The sequence below is a fragment of the Zootoca vivipara genome, chromosome 6 (genome assembly GCF_965207765.1).
Source record: "Zootoca vivipara chromosome 6, rZooViv2.hap1.1, whole genome shotgun sequence".
NCBI lineage: Eukaryota > Metazoa > Chordata > Lepidosauria > Squamata > Lacertidae > Zootoca > Zootoca vivipara.
Window position 1 is genome coordinate 72641309 of NC_142589.1, and position 20028 is coordinate 72661336.

Here is a 20028-nt window from a genome sequence, read left to right on the forward strand (position 1 = left end):
TGCAATTGGTCTTACAGGAAAAAGCAATGGGTGAGGTGGCTAAAAATAGCTTTATCATGTATAATGAGATAATAATCCAATGTCTCTATTCAGGCCAGGTCTCTCCATGGTTTTAAGTTTGGTGTTGTTGTTTAGTCGCTTAGTCATGTCCGACTCTTCGTGATCTCATGGACCAGAGCATGCCAGGCACTCCTGTCTTCTGCTGCCTCCCGCAGTTTGGTCAAACTCATGTTGGTAGCTTCGAGAACACTGTCCAACCATCTGGTCCTCTGTTGTCCCCTTCTCCTTGTGCCCTCCATCTTTCCCAGCATCAGGGTCTTTTCCAGGGAGTCTTCTCTTCTCGTGAGGTGGCCAAAGTATTGGAGCCTCAGCTTAAGGGTCTGTCCTTCCAGTGAACACTCAGGGCTGATTTCCTTCAGAATGGATAGGTTTGATCTTCTTGCAGTCCATGGGACTCTCAAGAGTCTCCTCCAGCCCCTTAATTCAAAAGCATAAATTCTTTGGCGATCAGCCTTCTTTATGGTCCAGCTCTCACTTCCATACATCACTACTGGGAAAACCATAGCTTTAACTATACGGACCTTTGTCGGCAAGGTGATGTCTTTGCTTTTTAAGATGCTGTCTAGGTTTGTCATTGCTTTTCTCCCAAGTAGCAGGCGTCTTCTAAGTTCATGACTACTGTCACCATCTGCAGTGATCATGGAACCCAAGAAAGTAAAAGCTCTCACTGTCTCCATTTCTTCCCCTTCTATTTGCCAGGAGGTGACGGGACCAGTGGCCATGATCTTGGTTTTTTTGATGTTGAACTTCAGACCATATTTTGCGCTCTCCTCTTTCACCCTCATTAAAAGGTTCTTTAATTCCTCCTCACTTTCTGCCATCAAGGTTGTGTCATCAGCATATCTGAGGTTGTTGATATTTCTTCCGGCAATCATAATTCCGGCTTGGGATTCACCCAGTCCAGCCTTGCGCATGATGAATTCTGCATATAAGTTAAATAAGCAGGGAGACAATATACAGCCTTGTCATACTCCTTTCCCAATTTTGAACCAATCAGTTATTCCATATCCAGTTCTGACTGTAGCTTCTTGTCCCGCATAGAGATTTCTCAGGAGACAGATGAGCTGATCAGGAACTCTCATTTCTTTAAGAACTTGCCATAGTTTGCTGTGGTCGACACAGTCAAATGCTTTTGCGTAATCAATGAAGCAGAAGCAGATGTTTTTCTGGAACTCTCTAGCTTTCTAGAGTTGCAATTCAGCAACTTCTCTTTCCAGTCTATTTTTGAAAGTCTTTTGTAATAAAACAGCTACACATATGGACTGCTACGCATTTAGAAATGCTTACTAAAGTTTAAATAGAAATCCAGTACATTTCATTGCAGTGGTGAAATCTGGGTTGTGTCCAGCAATGTCATCTCATTCATGCATGGAAGATTACCCACCCTCTCTTCCCTCTGCGCACCCCCATCTATTCTGGGGTCACCCCAACCTTCTGGAGCAGATTTGAGGGGGGGGCACAAGGATAAAATAAGGAGGGCAAGTTCTGCTGTAGAACAGGAAGTCCTTACGCAAATGAGATGACTTGGTTGGATGCCAAAGTATATCAGATTATACCACTTGTGGATAGTACATCCATATATATCTTTTCAATGTAATTAGAGCTCTGTGGACACTGCCACAAGAAGGTGGTTTATCAAACCCTTACAAGGGACATCTTTATTGCACCCTGTAAATCAGCAAAACTAATCCCAGTTCTATTTCAATAACTCTGTGGAAGAGATTGGAAAGGATTGCAAAAACCTCTTTCGGACATTCCCACCAGAGGTAAATCAACGCCACAAGATTTTGACATTCATCTTCTCAACAGTTGTAATAAACCTCAGTGTTTGTGTGGTTCAGTTTTTATCTCTGGAATTCAGATGCCTTGGGATGATGAGCTACACTTCTTGAATGGCAGCAGGTTCTGCAGATTCAGAGGGAAGCCACTGTACGATGCACTCGACTGTGTTTCAAGATACAGCATCCTGGTTGCCTAAAGTTAGACTCCCTCATGGGACATAGAAATCTGCCTTATACCGAGTCAGATTTTTGCAGCTCATTAACATCTACACTCACCAACAGCACCTCTCCATGGTGTCAGACAGGGGGCTTCTTCCCACCCTACTTGGAAACGCCGGGAATTTAATTTGGGCTCTTCTGCTTGCAAGGCTACTGAGCTACAGCTCTTCCTCAAAAGAAAACTGTTGTCTAGTGGTGAATGATGCTGCAGAATCTGGGCTTTGCTTCTCTTTGTTTCTCTTCATAGATTCAAGACAGATAAAAGGAAGCACACAGTACATAGTTCAGCTATGGAACTTGCTCCCACAGGAGGCGGTGATGGCCATGAATTTGGATGGCTTTCAAAGAGGATTGGACACATTCAAGAAGGAGAGGGCTGTCAATGGCTGCCAGCCGCAGTCGGAGGCAGGAATGCTTTTGAATACCAGCTGCTGGAAACCAAAGGAGGGAAGACTGCTTGGGTCTTGTTTTGTGGGTTTCCCCCAGGTATCTGGTTGGCCGATGTGAGAACAGGATGCTGAACCAAATGGGCCACTGGTCTGATCCAGCAGACTCTTCTTATGTTCTGATTGCCTTTCTCTTTCTCCTTGCTTCAGTTTCTCCCTCTCTGTTGCTTTCTGTATCCTTTCCTCCAGCTTTCCCTCCCATCCCAACCAGACTGGCTGGATTCCTGAAGCCTGACACATCCCCGCCTTCCCATCCATCCTTTGGGATGCTCCAAACATCTCCTCGTGGAATCCTGTCCTGTGACTCACCTTGATACCAGGTGGGTCCAGTCCAACGTGTCCTCTGGTGCCACACTTTTTGCTCACGTGCCTGGCAACTCTCATTTGCACTGTCCCCTCCCAGCCATTGTGAAAGCAGCAGGACCAAGCCTGGGACCAATTGGGAGTTCAAAGTGCCACCTTTGTTTGGGGCTGGTCCTTATGGAAGGGCAGGATTGGGTGGGAGTATTTAGGAGGTTATTAAAGGCAGTGCCAGGCAGCAGGTCAGAGACAGGGGCTCGGACACAGCGAGGATCTTAGAGCTGTTTCAAGATGGCCAAGACCTGGGCAATTTTGCTGCTACCTGCTCTCTTCTACCAAGGTAAACTGAAGATGGGTTGATAGGAATTACTATTGTTGTTGTTATTATTAATTTTTATAATGATGTTGCAGAATGCACACTTTTAGTTCAGCTTTCAGTGGTGCAAGGCCGGATTAAGACCTTTAGAGGCCCCAAGCACTTAAAAAGTTTTGGTTGCCCCCATATATAGCTAATTTGAAATATAAACAATAATAAACCGTAAAATAATTTTTTATTTCTTGAAAGGAAACCTACGGTAAGGTAGAAAATGTTTGGTTTTTGTATACTTCTACTTCATTCCATGACGAACAATTTATTTACTAGTTTAAGGCCAAATTTTGTGCTTTTATTAATATAGATGAATTTTGTCTCAGAATTTGTAAACTGAAAAGCAGAGTTGCGGGTCCATGGAAAAACTGACAGTAGAAAATTTCTGTGGTGCCCTCCTTCCCTTGATGCCCTAGCACATGCTCATTTTGCTTAATGGCTCATCCATCTCTGGGGGCAGGTTTGATATTGCAGGATCACAAGCGCTTTTTCGTCAGTCTTGCTCTTTTATCCTTTCGACGTCATCTTAAATCTTATATTCAGCATGCTTTTCCTGCTATAAGGCATTTCAGTGATGCATGGGATTGCCCTGTTAAGTCTGTAAGGCAGAGTTGCCCAAAATATTCCCTCCTCGGTAGCTGCTCCTGTAACAGCATTGGATCTACAGCAGTTGCCCAGTAGTTCTAGGAAAGCAGAGTTTGGCATTTAAATTCCTAGCGTTACCTGGGAAGAGGGGTGGATGGTTAAACCACTCTGGGAACGGTAGCTCCATGAAGGGAATACAGGCTGCCTAACAGCTCTCAGCACTTTTGGACACAAACTACAGCTCCCAGGGTTCTTCAGAGGAGACAGGACTGTTTTAAGTGGTATAATAGTGCTTCAAATGTACTAGTGCAGACGTGGATTCCTGCAATTCAAATCTCCCTTAAGGAGCTACGACCTCACTGCTTTGTTGCTTTTCCAGTCTGCTGGCTACCCTAACTAAGTGAACCAAGGCTAAGAGATGTAGTTCACTCCAGGCTACTGCAGCAATGAGGTGGACGAGCTAAATCATGAAATGAGGCTTCTTGCATTGAGACATGACCTGCTTCTCCAGCAAAGTTCAAAGTTCTTTAATTGTGCTATTGACGACCAGCGTTTACAGGAGAAAAACCACAGCATGGTGTCAGAGCATCTTTTTGCATGCAGGAGTTCAATTCCCAGCATTTCCAGGTAGAGCTGGAGAGCTGAAATCCTAGAGAGCAGCTGCCACTCTGTGTAGACCAGGGGTAGGCAACCTAAGGCCCGTGGGCCGGATGCGCCTTCTAAATCCGGCCCATAGACGGTCTGGGAATCAGCATGTTTTTACATGAGTAGAATGTGTCCTTTTATTTAAAATGCATCTCTGGGTTATTTGTGGAGCATAGGAATTTGTTCATTTTTTATTTTTTATTTTCAAACTATAGTCCGGCCCCACACATGGTCTGAGGGACGATGGACTGGCCCGTGGCTGAAAAAGATGGACCCAAAGGTCTGTCTCAGTCTAAGGCAGCTTATTAACTAACTAAGTTTTTAGACACCCCCCCCCTTTTGTCTGAAGACCACAGGGCAGTTTGCAACATAAAACCCAAATGTCAACACACAACGTAATACCTATACCTCATAAATACTGAAAGAGTTAGAATCATGGGATAGCTCAGTTGGTTAGAACATGGTGCTGAGAACGCCAAGGTTGCAGGTTCGATCCCCAAATGGGACAGCTGCATATTCAGGTTGGACTAGACAATCGTCAGGATCGTTCCAACACTATAATGCTGTGATTCTATGATCTGTAGAATTAGAAAGATCCCAAAGGGCATCTAGTCCTATGCAGGACTATTATTACAGAGTTATAATAAATACGTAATAAAACACAGATGATTGTAACAGCAACAGCATCAAGAAACAAGGGAAGCAAAAATCAGCAACCAGGTAACTAAAATGCAAAACAGTGCACAAATACCTTATATTTTTTCTAGTCAAAGACAGCGTTTAATCCCAGCCACTGCACAGAAAATGGCAGACCTTCCTAGCTCTTGCCTGGGAGCTTTCCTTTTCTTTCCCAGTCTTTCAGTCTGGGGAATCTTCACTTCCTTCCCCCTCACTCCCCACAGTTCCTTCCCCAAATCCAGCCACCACCTTACTTCTTTCTGTAGCTTCTATAGCAAGGAGAGGGAGAGAGGACTGGGAGGCAGTGTGGGGAAGCCCCACCCTGAGATTTACTTGTCCCAAATTTGACATAAACACCCAGAAGGTGCCTCCTCCTCTTCCTCCTCCTCCACAGACAGGGATTTTACAAAACACCTTATGATGGAAAGAGGACAATTAGCAAACAACACGATTCTCTGGCTTCCCGGGTTCTCTGGTCCAGGAATTCTGGAGACCAGAATGGCTAATTATGTGGGGTGCGGTTCCATGCATCCCATAAACATGTGTCCCAGAAACTTATTCTCTTTTGTTCTTGTTGTTGTTGTCTTTAAAAATTGGAGCCTAATCTTTGAAAAAACAACAGCAACAAAAAGGAGGTGAAGTTTCTGGCCCTCATGGGAGGAGCCACTATAGCAGAAACAAGGAACCTGGTGTGGCTTCCAGATGTTGTTGGACCAAAACTCCCATCAGTCTTAGCTGGCATGGCTAATGGTAAGGGATGGTGTGTGTGTGTGTGTGGTGTGGTGTGGTGTGGTGTGGTGTGGTGTGGTGTGGTGTGTGTGTGTGTGTGTGTGGTGGAGTTGTGGCAAGTATCTGGAGTTCCCGCCCCCCTTTTCTCCACGCCTGCCCTCACTAATTGAGAAGGAAGGGGGAGCCTGCCTTTGCCATGTTTCTGCTCCCAAAATTTCTAAAGCTGCATGTTAAAAGTTCATTATGTGGGGATTAATTTCTCTTTAACACCTTCCTGCACTGTGTGTTTATTCTGAAATAAGTCCACAAGTCCTACTGAACTGGGGACTCATGCACACCCTACGACTTCCACCAAATAATCCTGAGAACTGTAGTTTGTTAAGTGTGCTGAGCAGCCCCCCCCCCCAAGCCGGAACTCACTGGAACTGCCATTGCTATTATAAGGGAACAAGGGTTCAAGGGAACAAGAGCTCCAGCACCTCTTTTTCTAGAAAAACAGCACTGGTGCTGAGAGTTGTTAGAGACCTCCCCCAGAGCGACAATTCCCAGAACAGTTTAACAATAAACCCTTCTTCCCAGGGGACTGCAACCCTGGAGTCTCCTAACAACTCTCAGCACCCGTAAGAAACTGTAGCTCCCAGGATTCCGTGGAGGAAAAGCCATTTTATGGGGGACCTAGACACCTGCCAACTATTTTTTTAATAATACTTTATTATTTAAAATATTGCATACATAACATATATATGTCATAAACACAACATAAGCTTTCCTCTCATTAAATCATATACAGAAAATATATGAATAACAAAATGCACAATTCAACATAAATTCTTCTTCGCAATGTGAACAGTATACCATCCTTATATTTCATCCTATTTCTTCCCTCTTAGATACTTCCCGTCCTTCTTATTATACAATAGCAAATTCTTTATGCTCCTCGGGCCTGCATTATGAATTTCTTCCTTTCTTTTCCTGATTCCTCCTGATCTCACTTTTATGCTTTTCAGACGTTATTCTATATCTGCTAATATGGAATTATTAGGATAGTAATTTTTTAGATATTTTTTGTAAACACTCCATTCTTTAGATACTTTTTGTGTTGATGATCCCCTGATTGAGTCAGTAAGTAATATTTTTGTTAAATATACTACCACCAGAAATCCAAAAAGAAACAAAATCTTTGCTGCTTTATGCAATGCAATGACCGCGACCAGGGTATTACTGGCAAGGAAGTGGAAGAGTGAGAACCTACCCACTGTAATGGAGTGGCAAACGCTCATGCTAGAATACGTACAGCTGGCCAACTATTTATTCAGCATTCATTCTGATTTGATCGTGGGGATGTTACATAAAGCGGAATGGTTATCCCATGCTTTCTGGCATAGCAGTTTCTTGTCACTTTTCAGACCATTCCACAGAGGTTCAAAGCAGTCAGCTGGTGTTCATTAGGTGCCAACTAAGGATCATGATGCCTGCTGTTGACCGACACACACACTGCAATGTCAGACCCGGAATAAAAATCTTGGAGAGATAAGCACTTTGCGCTTGCCGACTCTTGCTTATTTATTTTAAACTGCATGTGATGCAAGCGAAATCCATTATGCAAAGAACTGTGGAACTGATACTCGTGGTGTGTTATGAGAAAGATTAAAATCTGATGAGCCTGCATGACATATTCCCAACGTGCTCCTCGTTGCATAACTCAGTTCCACAGCTGAGCAGCCGGCAGATGGCATCCAACAGGCACAGTTTTCCCTCGCAAAGGGTTCGACTCACACACATGGGACTCTTAATCCTTGGGTCGTGGGTTCGAGCCCCACATTCGGCAAAAGATTCCTGCATTGCAAGGGGTTGGACTAGATGACCCTCATGGTCCCTTTCAACTCTACAATTCTTGATCTGGGGGATATATCAGTATGCTTCAAAGTAAAAGTCAAACAAAAGTATGGATGAGCCCAAAGTCTCCCCATATTGGGGGAAAGCACACTTGTTGAATATTTGCCTGTTGCACAGATGCTAAAGGATGGAATGGAAGAAGCAGCCTTAGACTTGACCAATTTCTCTCCGTCCTCTTCCAGCCTTTTCCTTGCAATGCAACACATGTCACGGTGAGTACGATTGCTTAGGAGAGAACATGACATGCGAAGATCCTTCGGCCAGCTGCTCAACATCTGTCCGAAAGGCTTATGTTGGTAAGTATCATTTTTAGCAGTGGTCATGGGTACTTCCTGTTTGTTTTGTAAGGACTGTGGGTCATCCATAAACAAAAAACATGTTCTAAAAACAAATTAGAACAGCATTCTAATGTCATGATCGGGGCTAAATAAAGTCACAAACCAGTGAGCTAGCTTTCGAACTTCGCATAACTCTTCCTCATATCGGGCTTGGTGATCAACAATAAAAAGTCTGGTGGGTGGGGTGGGCAGAATGTTGCTGTTAGAGGGCGTAGTAGAGGAAACCTGAGGTTCCAGGTCTTGCCTTTATCACCGTGCCATCACCATGCTTTCTGGGCAACTTTGAGGTTGGGGCATGAGAAAGCAATACAAACTAACCTATCCTGAAGCCTGCCAATTGTTCTGGGAGCTGGGCATGTGTGTGTCTCTCTCTCCTTGCAATAGAAAACTCAAGTTGTGAGTGCCAACAGGAATCCCAAACTTCGGGGTTCGTAGTTAATGTTAAGTAGGAACCCCATGCTTGACATATCAATTACACAGTTTGTGGGGTGCTGCAAAATGGGGTTTTTTTGCTGCCCCCCAAAAAACCTGCAAAACTTTGGCACAGGTTTGCAGAGGATCCCAGATTCGGGGTTTGTAGTTCATGGGCCCCCAGCAGGATTGTAGTGAAAAGAGGCGATGAGAAACAAGAGCAAGCTATCGGCAAGCTTGGGGAAAACCCATGGTTTGCAGACGTAGCAATGGGCAGCAGAAGTGGGTCACCAGAGGTGGAGGTGGTAGTGATGCCCAATGGTCAGACCTTCCTCGGAGTGTGGCCATAGCAGGCTTAAGGCAGGGCCCTTCTCGGCCCAGCCTGACTCACAAAGAGTCACTTCTGAGAGTTCCCCTGCTTTATTTGCCCTAATATATAGTAGTGTGGGAATGAAATGAAAGGTACCTTTAGGTTTCATACAGCAAAAGGAAAACTGGGCTTGGGTTCCAGTTTGTGAAATGCTATGTTAACTACAACATTATTTCTTCCCTTCTCCAGGCTTCCTGGAATTCCAGTCAGTGAGGAAAGGATGTGCCCGTCAGCTGTTCCCCCACGAATCAATCTCCCTCAACTCTCATCTCATGTCTCTTTCGTACCAGGCACGCTACTGTGCTGAGGATGGCTGTAACAATGAGACCTACTTTGGTGAGTCGCGTGGCTGCCGGCACCCAAAATGAAACCAGGTTGATTTTTTTTGGGGGGGGTGGATTTTCAGGGAGGCTGAAAGCATATTGAGATGATACATGAAATTTCCAAGAGAGAGTTACCTAGAGGTCTACCATTTTTACCTGTTTTCATACTTGTTCTACTGTATGAATGCGATGAATAAACATGACAAGGGTGGTGTTTGCCTTTCTTGCCTTGCCTGCAAAGTGGTTAGCATGTTGGACCAGGACCTTGGCCAGGGTTCGACTCCACACTCAGCTATGAAGCTCACCTTGGGCCAGTCAACTCACTCTCAGCCTGGCCTACCTCTCACAGTTGTTGTGAGGATAGGATGGGGATTGATTGATTGATTGATTGATTGTATTTCTATGCTGCTTTTCATTCAAATGAATCTCAAAGCAGCTTACAACCAATAAATAACCGTAACATAACATAATAAAACATAATAGCACATCACGGATACAGCATACATCATAAAAAAAATAATTAACAAATTATCAATAAAACAGTTGCAATCTATTTGAAAAAAACCTTAAAACATCAACTAAAAATAAGCTACACCTCACAATTATGTCAAGTCATGTGATTAACAAATCAATGTGGCATTTAGAATCTATAAAACAATATTAAAAACATTCACAAAATAGCAACTGAAAATATAAGCTAAGCACTAAGTTCATTCACACGATCTCTGCACCTCTGTGACTTTCACTCTGTTCAGTTCATTAACTGCCTTGAGCTCCTTGGAGGAAAGGTAGGATTTAAATGAAATAAAGAAAGTAATTTTTTAAAATGAAAATACACCCCCAGGCTCCCTTGCTGATTGTGCATAGGATGCCAACCCCCCCCCCTCTGCCCTCCTCTGCCATCTCACTGTGCTCTCCCTCCCTAAGCACATGCTAACCCCCACCTCCTGTCTCCCCCCCAGTCTCCCATCCAATCCCTGTCAATCACATGCGCTGCCACAGCTGTGCCACCCAAGGAGCCTGGTGCCCCGAAGCTTCTCGCACTCAGATCAGCTGTGCTGGGGATCAGGACCAGTGTTTGGATCTTGCCGTCACCGGAAAACTGGGTGAGTTGGTGGTGGTGGTGGGGCAGTAGGCAGTGCAGGATGTGTGAGGGAGGGAGAGAGGTGAGGTGTTTTTCGGAAGAGGGAGGTGATGATGGGAGGGACCCATGGAGATGTGGGAGGAGACACAAAGGGGAGAAACCTGGCAAATTAGAACTGGGGATAAGAGTCTGCTGGATCAGGCCAGCATCCTCTTCTCACCGTGGCCAACCAGAGGCCTGTGGGAAGCCTGGCAGCAGGACCCAACCACAAGGGAGCGCTCTCCCCTCCTGAGGTTTCCAGCAACTGCTGTTCAGAAGCATTACTGCCTTGGACCATGGAGGCAGAGCATAGCCACCATGACTAGCAGCCATTGATATACTTTCCCCTCTTCCATGTTGGGTTTTGCAGTGTCTTATGTCTTTCGTTGTCAATTATGCCTGCAGGTCAGTATGACAACATGAAAATGAAGGGCTGCACCAACCTCCCACGGTGCCAGGAGACCTTGAGCTTCCACTCTGCAGACCGTACCATCCATGCCAGCTGCTGCTCAACAGCCCTCTGCAATACCTTCAACCCAGGTAACTACTAAACTTGATAGCCAGGCATCAGATATAGAATTGTATGGTATAGGATCAATTTGTTTTCTCGTGACAGTGGGTTCCCCAGCATGCTAAGCCTCTCTCAGTCCTTATCTCATTCATCTGCAACAGTGGTGGTGGGGCCTTGTGTCCTCCAGATGTTCTTGGTAGAGCATGACTAGTTGTCAGTGATTGCCTTTTCCTCCATGAATTTCTCCAGTCCTCTTTTAGAGCCATCCAACTTGGTGGCCATCACTGCTTCTTGGGGAGCGAGTGCCACAGTTTAACTATGTGCTGCACGAAGAAGTAACCTTCTTTTCCCCGTTCTGAATCTTTGAGTGTTCAGCTCCATTGGATGCACTGGATGAGTTCCAGTGTTAGGAGAGAGTGAGCAAGACCTTTCCTCTAGACCCCTTTCCCCTGCCAGGCTACCTGATGGGAGTTGTAGCCTAGCAACAATCTAGAGGACTACAGACGAGGGATGCAGTCAAATGCTGAGGACACTGGTATATTCTACAGATGACCTCCTCCGTCCTGTCTTGGTCTTGTTTTTTTGTTTCTTTGTTTGTTTGTTTTTGTATAGCTAGCCTTTAATGTAGTTTTTGTATAGCTAGCCTTTAATGTATTGTTTCTTTGGGCCAAATTCAAGGCAGAACATCAATTGGTGATTTCTGTCAGGACCATGGCAAGCAGAGAAGGCAAGGGTGGCTCCTGTTGGGCTTCTATTGGTGAAGACAGAAGTCTAGGTCGCTGGCAAACGTCAGCCAAACTGCAGCAGTATGGCTGCTCCATTAGAGAATCTTGGTGATTCAGAAACAGCATAAATTCTACTCATTGAATTCTACTCAATATTGATCCAGAGCAGAACTCCAACGTATAGTTAGCAGAGTAAAAACTTAAACACATTGTAGGATTCCCAAAGTGTCCATAAGAAGTCCAGTTGCAGCAGACTTAACTTAAACTTTAAAAAGGTAAAGGGACCCCTGACTGTTAGGTCCAGTCACGGACGACTCTGGGGTTGCAGCGCTCATCTCGCTTTACTGGCCGAGGGAGCCGGCGTTCAGCTTCCAGGTCATGTGGCCAGCATGACAAAGCCACTTCTGGTGAATCTGCTTGCACTTCATGCTTTCGAACTGCTAGGTTGGTAGGAGCAGGGACCGAGCAACGGGAGCTCACCCAGTCACAGGGATTCAAACTGCTGACCTTCTGATCGGCAAGCCCTAGGCTCTGTGGTTTAACCCACAGTGCCACCCGCGTCCCTAACTTAAACTTACAATAACTTATAATAGGTCTAAATTGTTACACTATATACAGAACACCACACCAGAAGGAAGAGAGATAGGAAGAGAAAGCAAAACCCAGAATCCTTCTTTTATAGTCAGCATGACCTTGAAGAAGAGATAACAGAAGCAGTTTAAACCAGCTGTACTCAGCTTCTCTGAAGGAATAACCTAAACATCATGAACCTTCTGCTTGTTTCTTTCACACTGAGAAGCTTCCAGAACCTTCTTGAATTAATCAGAATAGCAAAGATTTCTTCTGCACTAAGAAATGCAAAGTGACAAAGGAATCAGGCAGTCTTTTGGGTACTCTGTGCCCATTGCTTAGGGCTTTGTGAATCGATGCAAGAACTTGCTCTAGTAGAAAATAGCCAACCAGGTCCATTCTTGCAGCAAGGAAATAGCATGCACTCCTTGTAGCTGGAAGTGGGTCCAGTCCACAATCTGCTGCTTGTGTAAATGGCAGGAGGATACCTGGTTGTTATGATGCAGGCATGCCTCATGGCTGTTTCTTTCACTTTTCTCTCTCCTTCCAGATCTTCATGTCCAAAGCCAGGCAACGAACGGGCTAGAATGCTATAGCTGTGTGGATGACAACGGCTCTGGGTCTGGGTGCTCCAAAAAATCAATCTCCAAGGTGCAATGCACAGGCATCCACAACATGTGCTTGGAGGGGATTGGCAACAGCCGTAAAGGTGAGTGTTGATCTGCGAGACTCCCTGCACCAAAGTTTGCGGTGCTATCCCAGTTAGGCAGAGGAGGCAAGCATTTTAAGCCAGAGTCAAAAGTGGACAGGACACTCCCCCCCCCCATATACAAAGGTGTAGTAGTCTGGGGTCTGGTGGGGGTTGAAGACTTCTTGCTCTTTCTGTGTTAGGGTCCCTGTCTCCAGCGTCTGAGAGCTGCCCAACCAGCATAAAATGGGAACTTCTTAGTCACTGGGAAGAAGCCTTTCAACCCTTTGCATTGATTACTGTCCAAAAGAGAGCAAGGGGGTGAGTCAGACACTGAGAGTTGGCCCCTAGGACCACTCTGGAGAAGGTGCACAAGAAGAACTCTAAGTTGTTGCTCCATGTGCTGCAGAGGTTAAATGCTTAGGTACACCAAAGGACAAGGTGCTTCAGTTTCAGGAGATTAGTGTGCAAGTTCTGTTGCATACACTGGGCACCAAAAAATCCCCCCAAAACTTGTCACTCCAAAAGAAGATGTAGGAGCTCTCCTAATCATTTGCCAACCACATGTCATATGAGATGTCAGGTGTGTGACAGGTAGAGATGTGGCTGCCATTGCACAACCAAGAGCTTTCAAGTGCCGCAGCTCACACGCGCCCGGGGAGAGTAACCGCAGCAGCCTGGTGGTGAGCAATAAACTCTTTTGACTAATTGTCTCTGTTCCCTTTTCTTTTCTTCACCTGCAGCTGGTAGGGATTTGGGCCTAGTGACCTTCAAAGGCTGTGCCTCCCCAGCCATGTGCCAGAGCTCTCTCCTGGCTTTGGTGCAAGAGCTGGACAACGCCGACGTCATGTGTTGCCAAGGCAGCCTCTGCAATGACCGCATCGTGGACGGCGTGGTGACCCAGCCCATAGTCCCTGCGGACAGTGCTGACACCACGACGGTGGCAGAGTGCGCCACCCCCACACCGTCTGGCACCGCAGCAAATCCTGACTGCATCTACGATGACGAGGATGAAGACAGCGTCGCAGTTGCCCACGTCCCCGCTGGTGCAGACCTGTCTCCCGGGAGCCACGCCGATAATGAGACGGCCTACAAGGTCAATGAGAAGGAAGGGAGTGAGTCTTTGGTCAATGAAGGCGACCGTGACAACTCAACAACTGCGGGCGAACATGTCGTCAATGAGAATATCGTTGGCGGTCACACAGAGGGCCACACTGTCTCCCCCGCGGGCACCACAGACTCTGAGGACATGGCAGTGGGCGGTTCCTCAGCTGCCACAAACTTGGACGAGAGCAATGCCGGCACCAACGCCACCTCTTCTGGCAATCATGGCAGCGTTGTTGTGCTGGTGCCCGTCGTGGTCCCCAAGAAGAATGCCACTTCTGCCACTGCTACCACCACCACCTCCTCTTCCTCCTCAGAAACAAGCGCTGGCAACATGGTCGTGGCAGCTTCCAGCAATGACGATGACGAGTATGAAGAATGTGAGGCTGAAGAAGAGGCCGTCAGCACTGGGGAGCAGTTCATGGCTGCTAAGGAGGCAAACCGTGAAGGTTCGGCCACCACCCACCCTTCAGGGGTGTTCTATGAAAGCGAAACCCGGCCCCATGGGCATGGATATGCTCACTCTCCTGCTGCTGGTACCACAGGAAGCAGCAATGTGGACCACACTGGCCACACAACTAGCAGCGAAAATCACGGAGCTGCCAGTGGCGAGTATGTCAGCGTTGACGGTAGCACTCCCCAGCCAGGCCACGCCACCAGTGGCTCCACCGTGGGAGGAAAGGTGGAGGCAGGTGCCCCCGTTGTGATCACCGCCAACGCACCAGCCGCCACCAGCAGTCCTGCCGGAGCAGTCCTCGTTTCTGGAGCGGCAGCTGGCACTCCACGCCCCAAGAAGAAGATCCCATGCAAGCGGCCCAGGCCCCAAAGCCAACCTGGCGTGAACCTGGCAGCCGCACCTGGAGCTGGGAGTCGAGGCGTGGAGGACACTGCCAGAAAGAACCCCGAATCCTCGTTGTTCAGCGATGCTAAGCTGCCGGAGCTCAAGGGAGGGGGGAAAGGCACCCTTGAAAATGGGGCTTTGGGCCTTGTCTCCAACTTGGGCCTCTTCTGTTTCACTCTCCTGTTGGCGGCCCTGTTGCATTGAACCCACAGAGACTGGGATTGGGGTTAGGCCTGTTGATTTGTTTTAGACAGTGCTTTTTTCAAAAAAAAAAAATATTTCAGGGTACTCTCATTTTGACTCAAGAAAACCACCATTTAATAGTTCAAATAGGGGGAAATAAATACAGTAAATGGACAAAAGTACAAAGAACATGCATTACCTCATATCACACAGCTGTCAGCTCACAGTAACTTCCACACTGGCATGAGGTTCCGTCTGAGACTCAGGAAACACCGGGAACAGAAATGAAGCTGCCATCGGAGGTGGGAACAACGAAACTGACCAATCACCGTGCTAGATTCCAACTCCTACTTCACACATTAAACGCTCGCTTCCGTCTGAGACTCAGGAAACACCGTGACAGGAAACGAGGCCGCCATTGGGGGTAGCAATGGAACTGATGATTCACTGTGCTAGAGAAGAAACTAAAAAATTCTAAAAAAAATTAGTTTCTTCTTCCGTTAGATTCACACAATGTTTAGGGGTACGTGTACCCCTGTGTCCCCCCACCCCCCCCAAGAAAAAAGCACTGACTTTAGAACCGAGGAGTATGGATTCCCACCCCTTGATCTGGTGCCATTTCCTTTTGTAAAAGAACATTTGAACCCACACAGGGTTTAAAGAAGTGTAATCCAGAATAAAATTTGGAATGCTTGGGTTTTGCATGAAAGTATGCATGGATGTGTGAGAGAATATGTACAAATGAATAAAACAAATGGCATCTTGCTCCCTCCTGGTAGGAATAATGGGATGAGGCTCCGTGTGTTTCATATACCCTACGAGACCCTTAGCCGAAAGAAGAGTCTTGCTTATATTCAGGCTGAGCTGGGAACTCCTCCTGGACTGATTAGGGAGGTGGGGGTGCCATATTAACACTTAGTTAGAGAAGTATATATTTTGCATAACCGACAGGATACACAAGCAGAGCAGTTAACCCTTAACATATCGGTAGGTTTGTTTGTTTTCATATGCTGCTAGTAAATTAAGGTTAAATAAATTGGAGTTCTAATTGTAGATACACCGAAAAGAAGGTTGTTGTTTTTTTACACCAAGAACTCTGGCCAGAAATTTCAATATTAGGAATAAATCCTATTCGCGAGTTACAGCCAAATAAGGTATGTAATCTGGTAAGACTAACAGTCCTGAACAGAACAAATGAATACAAACAAGAAATGAGCTTCAAGTTCACTAGAGTATATGTAAATTAAGGGCTTGTGAGGTTTGTACAGTTCACTCAGCTGTGACAATAATGTGCAGCTATGGGCAACTGCAAGCACACATTGACACACACGGTATTTATTAGGAAATCTACAATGGGATGTTTATTTTTTACAATTACATATATATATTCCAGATACACAGAGCAAAGCTCAGTAGGTCACAAGCTACACTCAGGGCTCCTCCAAGCTCAGGAAGGTGACACTGAGCTCCAGGGTCAATTCAGCCCCATCTAGGCATTGCAAAGGCTAATTGCAAAATACAGCAAATGGAGAGGAGCATCCATATTCCACTGGGGGGCGGGCTTTAAAATGATTTTTTTATTCTGCATTCATGATGACTTGTGCTCAGGATACTACCAGGGCAGTCTGACATGATCTTGCTTTCAGTACCGTTTGTGCATGCAAAAGTTCAAGGGCGATCAAACGGCTTCCTTTCTAATCTGTGCATATCCTGTAACTACCCAGTGAAACCCCTTAACTATTTATATCACCAATGTTCTGGTTTATTTTTGTACCACTTTTTGTTGCACTGTGGTCCCTCCGGGGGGCAATCATGTGGTAGAATTGGGGAAGCATCGCAAAACGTCTAATAAAGCAGAATGAACCCACTATTAAGGCACTTTTCTTGGGTCAAAAGCATGTTGCAAAGCACACCTGTGATAAAATGCTGGTCGGGGTGGGGGGGTGGGGGCTCTGGTTGCATAGTGGGACTGAGGTATAAAATCACCCAAATCTGGAATGTGACAAATATCCTGAAGAACCAACCTCCCACCCCCGCTTTGTGCATAAGCCAGAGAAAAGGGATGTTCGGTGCAACAACACTTGGAATTTTCCTTGAGATAAATACAGGCAGAGCATAAACTACCCCTTAATCCTTCTCTCCAACAGAAACAAAGTTTGTTTAGGGTGCTGAGAGTTGCGGTGACATCCCATGTTCCTAGGGTTGCCATATTTCAAGAAGTAAAAATCCAGACACAAAAACTGAGCTTTTGGGGGGAGTGGGAATCAACCACAAACTTGTTGAGGTTTTCGCCCCTGGATGCTAATTTAGCCGTTGAAATTCCAGATATTCCGGACATATGGCAACCCTATCTGTCCCCTTCACAGAGTTCCAGTTCCTACAGTGGTTTAACAATCAATCCCTCTTCACAGGGAACTCTGGGAATTGCAGTGCTGGGAGAGGAATAGGAGGTCTCCTTATGACTCACAGAACTTTTAACTAACCACAGCTCGCAGAACTCTCTGGGGGAAGCCATGACTGTTCAAATGGGTATAACAGTGCTTTAAATATATGGTGTAAAGGTAAAGGGTAAAGGGACCCCTGACCATTAGGTCCAGTCCCGGATGACTCGGGTTGCGGCACTCATCTCGCTTTATTGGCCAGCTTCCAGGTCATGTGACTAGCATAAGTAAGCCACTTCTGGTGAACCAGAGCAGCGCACGGAAACGTCGTTTACCTTCCCACCGGAGCGGTACCTATTTATCTACTTGCACTTTGACTTGTTTTCGAACTGCTAGGTTGGCAGGAGCTGGGACTGAGCAATGGTAGCTCACCCCATCGTGGGGGTGCGAACTGCCGACCTTCTGATTGGCAAGCCCTAGGCTCTGTGGTTTAACCCACAGCGACACCCGCGTCCTAATACAGTATATGGTGTAGATATGGACTAACTACAGTAAGCACCACCTGCAGACCTCACCTTTCTCACTGCTATGGGTCTAACCTAAACACAGATGCCTTGGGAGCGTCCCATTTCTAGCTTTGACCTTGCAGAACACCTTGCCCATTCCCTGGTGATGGGCAAGGTATTCAAGCTCCCTTGCAATTAAGAAACAATGTTATTTTAAAAACAACAAGCTAACACTGCAATTAAAACTATTGCGTGCTCGTTTTCTAGGTCATCAAAACAGCTATTGCAACATTTCTGCCATCTGTCAAAGCATTGCCCAGATTAGCAGATAGTTAAAATTAAACGGTCTGGTTGGTTGCCACAACTGAATGGCCGCAAACCCAGGGAGGGCCTTTCCCAATGATTCATCTTAGGGCAAATCCATGTAAATATGTACCAATTTGTTGCACACAGTCCAGGTGTCTTTCCTTGGGAATGTAACAGTCTGCCTTACGTACCTAGGTGCATGCTAGATTGGGACATGTGAAAAAGCAGCTTTCCAAGGTAGCATATCCATTGCCCTGTTGGCTGCCATATGGAAATTGACTGTGCAAGTGGCATGAGAACCAATTGAAGATTGGATCTGACCCATGCTCCAGTCAGATGCAATTGATTATGTGAAACAATTTGAAGTTCCACAGTTCCCTGGAAGTTCATATGGCTTTCAGGATGTTGTCAAAAACAAAGGTGGTGGCCACTGGGAGCTGGCAAGAGTGTTGTTGCTGCTGCTGTTTTTTTAAAAAAACGAAAGCAAGACACGTGTCAGTGAATGAACCTTGCATGGTGCTGTCTGAGGTTGCTAGTGCTGGACCGCAATATGGATATTATAGTAGAGTTGCCATATTTCAAAAAGTGAAAATCCGAACACAAAAATGGTTGATTATTATTTTTATTTATTTTTTTGCAAAATATCAAATTAAAATAAGCTGGTTCACAGCACTTTCAGAACCACTTTGGATCCAGGAGCTTAAATCTAGCCTGTAGCTTCCTGTTGGTTCTTTAAACTTCTAGAAGCTCCAGAGGTTCAACAATCTTCTAGCTGGAGAACATGTGGCCCTCCAGATGTTACTGGCCACCTTGGCAAGAACCAATGGGAGATGGCATCCAACAACAGCTTGAAAGCCACAAACACAAGACAGCACAAGAACTCAACCAAACTCCATTTACCTCCCATTTATTACACACCAGGGATTTTGACCTGAGGGAATAGCTATGTTTAAATTACATTTAAAGAGTGTGCAGTCTGTGTGCCTTTTCACACAAATAGTTGAGCTGTACATTCAAGCTGTGTACACATTACTAGTTTAAAATGCAGCTAGGGCTTTTCCAGCAGGATAGATGGGTTTTTACCACGAGTGTCCCCTTGTTTTAAATTTTTTTTTTGTTTTAGTGTTTCTAACTGTTTTAATTTCCTTATGTACAAATTGCTTGAGATGGTGAATTAGCTTCTTCTTCTTCTTCTTCTTCTTCTTCTTCTTCTTCTTCTTCTTCTTCTTCTTCTTCTTCTTCTTCTTCATACAGTTTTTGACATGTAGCATTCAACCCACGCACAATCTGTGTACCTCCTTACTCAACAGTTAAGCTGTACAAATCAACAAGTGTACACTCTTCCAAGCAAACACATCCCCATGTACAGGTGAAACTCAGAAAATTAGAATATCATTGAAAAGTGCATTTATTTCAGTAATGCAACTTAAAAGGTGAAACCAATATATGTGATAGATGCATGACATGCAAAGCAAGATATGTCAAGCCTTTATTGTAATTGTAATTATTTGTCGTTAGGCGGGTCAATTATAAATGGAATATAATTAATGAAATGTACCGGTAATAGCGATGTTTATTCTTGTTTATTTTTGTATTATTGTAACTATTTGTTTTATTACTGTGGAATTTCCAAAAGAAAGCATTTTTTAAAATTAAAAGAAAAATAAATAATAATAAGTTGCATTACTGAAATAAATGCACTTTTCGACGGTATTCTGATTTTCCGAGTTTCACCTGTATAGACACAGTCTGTACCCGTGTTCAGTGAAACATGGCAACAAGGCTATAGTTAAGCTGGTTTAATCATGAGTCCCTTTCCCCAGGGAGCTCTGCAATGGAGTGTTTCATGGGGAAATGCCAACAATCTAAACAAATCTCAGGCAGAGATTATCTGTGCGGTCAGCAAACTACAATTCCCAGTAGCTCCTTTGGAGGAACCCTG

The 20028-nt window shown here is 45.4% G+C and overlaps 1 protein-coding gene across 1 annotated transcript; it reads left to right on the top strand.

The window, feature by feature from the left end:
- The first annotated feature begins 2999 nt into the window (after window positions 1–2999).
- LOC118088009 (uncharacterized) lies at window positions 3000–15448 on the top strand. Its single transcript, XM_035121163.3, has 7 exons — window positions 3000–3146; window positions 7889–8002; window positions 9015–9161; window positions 10111–10254; window positions 10677–10811; window positions 12628–12786; window positions 13509–15448. Exons 1-7 carry the CDS (start codon window positions 3098–3100, stop codon window positions 14912–14914), a joined length of 2154 nt encoding a protein of 717 aa, XP_034977054.2. The 5' UTR covers window positions 3000–3097; the 3' UTR covers window positions 14915–15448.
- Window positions 15449–20028: the final 4580 nt, after the last annotated feature.